The sequence below is a fragment of the Tupaia chinensis genome, unplaced genomic scaffold (assembly GCF_000334495.1).
Source record: "Tupaia chinensis unplaced genomic scaffold, TupChi_1.0 Scaffold000231_1, whole genome shotgun sequence".
Taxonomy (NCBI): domain Eukaryota; kingdom Metazoa; phylum Chordata; class Mammalia; order Scandentia; family Tupaiidae; genus Tupaia; species Tupaia belangeri.
In genome coordinates this window covers 1,569,492-1,575,680 of record NW_006159706.1, presented here as the reverse complement: position 1 = coordinate 1,575,680, position 6,189 = coordinate 1,569,492, and the positions used below count along the sequence as shown (strand labels likewise).

The 6,189-nt window shown below is 45.6% G+C and overlaps 1 protein-coding gene across 3 annotated transcripts in view; it reads left to right on the top strand.

Annotated features, from left to right (window-relative positions):
- The window catches only part of ITGAL (integrin subunit alpha L), a 79,173-nt gene that overhangs the window by 28,798 nt on the left and 44,186 nt on the right, over positions 1-6,189 (top strand). The window contains exons 1-2 of one of the 3 annotated variants that reach the window (XM_027771721.1): positions 725-752; positions 5,398-5,522. In XM_027771721.1, coding sequence (XP_027627522.1) covers positions 5,468-5,522 — 55 coding nt within the window. In that variant the 5' untranslated portion in view covers positions 725-752; positions 5,398-5,467. Of the gene's footprint in view, positions 1-724; positions 753-5,343; positions 5,523-6,189 lie in introns of those variants that run through there. The other 2 variants (XM_006148161.3, XM_027771722.1) reach the window with 2 other exon arrangements.

Sequence of the window (6,189 nt, the reverse complement as noted above, 5' to 3'; positions counted from 1 at the left end):
CTATAGGGCGCATGCGCTCGCCAGACAGAGAGAGACATAGAGACAGAAAGCGAGAAATCACCACCCCCCCCAGGGGGGATGGTCACGCCGCAATCCCTTCTCCTCCATTCTCCTCTCGGGATCTTGGGCATGCACGCACACGTGCCCAGCGTAAGTTTAAGCCTCTGGGTCCGGGACGTGAACCGCGGTCGACTACGTGGGAGTCCAGCGACATAGCCATTACGCTAACTGCTGGTTCCCATTAAAACTACCCTTTTATTTTTCATAATGTACGGCTTCAGTTGTTAACAATGGTTATTTGGGGGATTTGGAAATGGGGGAATGGATGTTAAAAAACATGTTTTGATTTTTGACTTTTGCCAAAGGGCAAGTGTACTTATCAGAGAGAGACAGAGGGAGAGAGAAAGTACCCACCCCCCGATGGGGAACAGTCATGCTGTAATCTCTCCTCCACTTGTCCATCCTGTCGGGATTTGGGTCATGGCGAGGGAGCTCATGTGTGCGGGTTATGGCAGCGTCATGCACGCACACTCCTCTAGCATATTTCTCAAGTCACTGGGTCTGGGACCTGAACTGGAGAATCGGCATGTTGGATCCAGCTGCCTTAACCATCAGGCCACAGAGGCAATCTGAAAGAGGATTTTTTTTTTTAATTTTTTTAAATTTCTTTCTTTCACAGGCCCAGCGGGTGGCATGGTGGTTAAGGGTGCTGGATTCCCACATGGTCAACTGTGGTTCAAGTCCTGGACCTGGTGGGTTGCTTTCTTACTTTCTTTTTCTCTCACTCTCTCTCTCGCTCTGTCCTTCTCTGGTCAAATAAATAAATAAAGTTAAATAAAATAATTCTTAAAAAGACAGAAACAGAGGTAAAGAGACCCCAACAGGGTCCTGATACTACAATCCACTTCCAGCCTCAGCCGGTCTCAGATTATGGTCACACATCTGCCTGATATACTCAGGGAGTCTCCAAAGGGGAACCCAGAATTTCCAATGTGGGTCAGCCTTGCAGAGCATCACGTTTCCCTATTGCACCACCATCCAGTCCTAAAAGAGAACTTTTGTCTTTTTTCTTTATACACTTCTGTAGTTCTGAATTTAAAATATATATTATTTTTTGTAAAGAATTATTGATTTAATTTATTCATTATTTAATTTGACCAGAGTGAGATGCACACACACGCAGAGGAAGAGAAAGAGAGAGAAAATGAGAAAGCAAGCCACCAGGTTCAAGACTCGGACTACGGTTGGCCATGTGGGAGTGTCCAGTGCCTTAACCATCACACCACCTGCAGGTCCCCAAAATGTATATTCTTTTTGTAATTCCAGAACAAAACAAAATAATTTGGTTAGGTATAAATTAGGACTGCTCCACAGAGAAACAAAGAAATCAGTCTGAATTATCTGATATCAGCTGAATTTGAAAAACACTCTCCGACATGGGGACCACAGTTCAAGTACTGGACCTGGTAGCTTCCTTTCAATCACTTTATCTCTCTGTATCACTCTCTCTCTCTCTCTCTGGCCAAATTAAAATAAATGACTGAATGAGTAAATAAATAAATAATTCTTTAAAAAGAAAAAAGCACTGTCCGACCTCACAAATTACCACAAGCCAATTTGTCATGTTGTAGCTACCTAGAAGTAAGATTACAGATAATCTGTCTGCAAAAGCCTTCCCCTGGGCAGTGACATGAAGTGAGCTTGCAGGTTGTATAGGATTTCCTAACAGCACAGGGAGAAGCTGAAGGTCCTTCTCACTTTCCCATAAACAAATACAGTTCCTCTATTCGCTCATGTTGTTGATATTTTTACGTTTTTTATACAGTAATTTTGCTTTTTAAAATGATCAAATACTACATGTTCATTTTAAAAATTCAGATATAGAAATATACAAACCTCATTCTGCAGAAGTAATCACTATTTTGAGTTCTGTTGTATACTCTTTTCTGACTTTTTAAAAATACACATATAATTTCATTTTTATTATTTTTTTATTGGATGTAATTCACATAACATAGAACTCACCATTTTAAAGCATGCGATCCAGTGGTCTTTAATGTATTGGTGAAGTTGTGCAATCATCTCTGCTATCTAATTCTAGAACATTTCATCACCCCAGAAAGAAACCATATACCCATTGGCAGTCACTCCCCGTTCCTCATTCCCTTCGGTTCCTGGCGACCATTAATCTACTTTCTGTTTCCACAAATGTGCCTCTTCTAGACATTTCACCTGAACGGAATAGTACAATATTTGGCCTTTTGTGCTCAGCTCCTTCCACTTAGCACATGTTCAAGGTTTATGCATTTTACAGCATGTACCAGTACTTCATTCTTTTTGAGGGTGAATAATATTACACCGTATTTTGTTTATCCGTTCGTCAGTTGACAGCCATGTATGTTGTTTCTAGTTTTTGGCTAGTATGAAGGGTGCTGCTATGACCATTTACAAACATTTTTGTAACCATTATTATTATTATTTTCAGGGTGAGCATGTGCTCACCAGAGAAAGAGAGCGAGAGAGAATACCTTCCAATGGGGCATGGTCACGCCACAATCTCTTTCATTTTTCCATCCTGTTAGCATTTGAGGCATGAACGCACAGACTCCCAGCATTTTTTTTTTTTTTTTTTTGGCCATAAGTTGTGTGCCCTTACCAGAGAGAGACAGAGAGAGGGAAAGTGAGAAATCACTCCCCAGGGGAAATGGCTAACTGCAATCTCTTCTCCCCTATTCTCTTTTTGGGATATTGGGCATGTATGCACATATGCCCAGCAAGATTTTCAAGCTTCTGGGTCTGGGACTTGAATCACAGTCAGCCATATAGGAGTCCAGCGCTCTAGCCATCATGCCACCTACTGGCCTTCTAACATGTTTTTTAAACTGCTGAGGCTGGCATTTGAAATGCAGTTGGCCAGATGGGATCCATTCATCTTAATCATTGGTCCACAGAGCCGGCTCTATGTGTATGTTTTTGCATGGAAATAGGATTTTAATTCTTTGGGCATATACGTAAGAGAGAAATTGCTGGGTCAAAGTTAAATTGAGATTTAACTTTCAAAAAATTATTTTATTTAACTTTATTTATTTAATTTATTTACTTTAATTTGACCAGAGAGGGACAGAGAGAGAGAAAGAGAGAGAAAGTGAGGAAGCAAGCTGCCAGGTCTGGGACTCGAACCACGGTCAGAAATGTGAGAGTCCAGTGTCTCCAACCAGCATGCCACCTGCAGGCCTCGAGGTTTAGTTTTCTTAAAGAACTGTCACACTGTTTTCCATAGCAGTAGCACTATCTTATGTTTCTACTGACAATGTACCAGTATTCCAATTTTTCTATATCTTCATCAACATTTTTTCTCTTTTTCTCTCCTTTTTTCTTTTTCTTTCTTTCCTAGTCTGCTCACCCTAGTAAGTGTGAAGCGATATCTCGTTTGGTTTTGATGTGCATTTCCCCAATGACTAATGATGTTGAACATCTTTCCATGTGTCTGTTGGCTATCAAATATTATCTTTAGAGAAATGCCTATCAAATCTATGCTCCTGTAAAAAATTAAATTATTTGGGACCAGCAACTGGTGTAATGATTATGTCGCTGGGCTTCCAGCCACGTAGTTGACCACTGTTCGAATCCTGGAGCTGGCAGCTTAAAACTCATGCCAGGCTCATGTGTGAGTCCAAGATCCTGAAAGGAGAATGGAGGAGAAGAGATTATGGTGTGGCCATCCACCCTCCCTCTCATGCGGGGAGGTGATTTCTCACTTTCTGTCTCTCACTGGCAATGCATGTGCCTTATAGCAAAAAACTCTCTTTTTTTTTGGAGAGGTTTTTGCTATAGGGCGCGTGCGCTCGCCAGACAGACAGAGACACAGAGAGATAGAAAGCAGGAAATCACCCCCCAGGGAGGATGGCCATGCCGCAATCCCTTCTCCTCCATTCTCCTCTCGGGATCTTGGGCACGCACACACACGCGCCCAGTATGAGTTTAAGCCACCGGGTCCGGGACTCAAACAGCAGTTGACTACGTGGGAGTCCAGCGACATAGCCATTACGCTAACTGCTGGTCCCATAGCAAAAAACTCTCTTAAAAACAAACAAAATTATGATTTTCAGACCACCAGGTCCAGGACTCAAACCACAGTTGGTCAAGTGGGAGTCCAGCATCTATTTTTTTTTTCTTTTTTTAGAGAGGTTTTTGCTATAGGGCGCATGTGCTCGCCAGACAGAGAGAGACAGAGAGGTAGAAAGTGAGAAATCACCCCCCAGGGGGGATGGTCACGCCACAATCCCTTCTCCTCCATTCTCCTCTCAAGATCTTGGGCACACATGCACACGTGCCTGGCATGAGTTTAAGCCACCAGGCCCGGGACTCGAACCACTGTCGACTATGTGGGATTCCAGCAACATAGCCATTACGCCAACTGCTAGTCCTGGAGTCCAGCATCTTAATCACTACGTCAACTGCTGGCCCTGGCCTTTTTTTTTTTTTTTTTTTTTTTTTGAGAGGTTTTTGCTATATGGTGCGTGCACTTGCCAGAAAGACAGAGACAGAGAGACAGAAAGTGAGAAATCACCCCCCAGGGGGGATGACCATGCCACAATTCCTTCTCCATTCTCCTCTCGGGATCTTGGGAGCACATGCACACACACCTGGTGTGAGTTTAAGCCACCGAGTCTGAGATTTGAACTGCAGTTAACTACATGGGAGTCCAACGACATGACCATTACGCCAACTGCTGGTCCCATGGATATTTTTTAGAGAAATTTTTGCTATAGGATGCATGTGCTTGCCAGAGAGACAGAGAGACAGAAAGTGATAAATCATTCCCTGGGGATGGCCATGCCACAATCCCTTCTCCATTGTTCTCTTGGGATTTTTTGGCACACATGTACACGCACCCAGTGTGAGTTTCAAGCCACAGAGTGTTGCGGTCAGCCGTGTGGGAGTCCAGTGACATAACCATTAAGCCATCTGCTGGTCCTGGCTCTGGATTTTTTTTAAACAGCGTATCACGGACATCTTTCAATATCATGCGAGAACTACCTCCTTTTCATTCCAATCTTATTTTTTTTCCCTCCCTCATCCTTTTTCATGACTACATAGCTTTTCCCTTTGTACCACAGTTGCTGTGGGCAGTCCCCTGCCGAGCTGTGAGTGTTGGTGAGAGACTGTGACAGCAGCTTTTGAGCTGCAGAAGCAGTCGCTACCCCACCATGCTATCCACTCTCGGATGATGTGAAAATGCAAGTAGGCACAGGAAATGTCTAACTTGCTTGCACTTCCTCTCTGAACCCATGCGGTTTCACAATTCTTACAGGCACTCCCCCTGCCACCCCACCCGCCTGGCGCCACTGTGAGAAAGTCCAGGACATAATCATTTTCCTCTTTCACCCTGTCTAGGTTGCCAGCAAATCCCAAGGGCCCTCTGAGACTGAGCCTGGGCCCACAGGGCCTTCCAGCTGCTGCAAAGATGAAGAATTCTTGCATCACCATGAGGCTGCTGTTGTCTGGGTCCTTTCTCTTAGGTAGGAAGGAGGAGGGAAGAAGGAACGTGGGTCTGTGAGCAGGGAAACTGCGGGGCTTCGTGCAGCTGGGGTAAATGAGGAGCGCTCTGAAGTGGGACTGGCCATAAGTAATTCAGGGCCCAGCGATCCTAGAGAGTGAGGGGGAGAGGAAGAGAAAAAGCCAGACCTAACGTCTAGGTGAAGTGTGGAGGAAAGACAGAAGGGAGACAAAGGTAGCACAGTGAGGGGGGAAGATGGGCCCTTTGAAAAGGCAGGTGACTGACTAATGGGTCCCCAGCACTGGGAGGAGAGGGCTCTGTTCTGGTCGCACCGCTCTGTGCATCTGAGGCAAATCCTCCTTTTTCTTCATCTGAATGATGCAGGCAGGGCATCCCGACCTGCTAGGACGCAGCGAGCTTGATGCCTGGGAGGAAGGAGGGCCAGAAAGGACGGCTGGCAGTGTGCAGATGGGGCCCAGGCCGCCTGGGGTGGGGGTGGGATGGAGAATCAGGGAGACTGGTCCCTGGGGGGATGGAGAGCGAGGGGGTGCAGAGGACTGAGAGATGGCCTCCCGGGTGGGAGGACCTTGAGTCTGTGGGAGGGAGCCTTCTCAGGGTGGCTGGGCCCCATGACCATGGGAGCAGTGGGCGTGGAGGGAAGGGGAGCCTGCCGTGGGGCATCCTCGGCT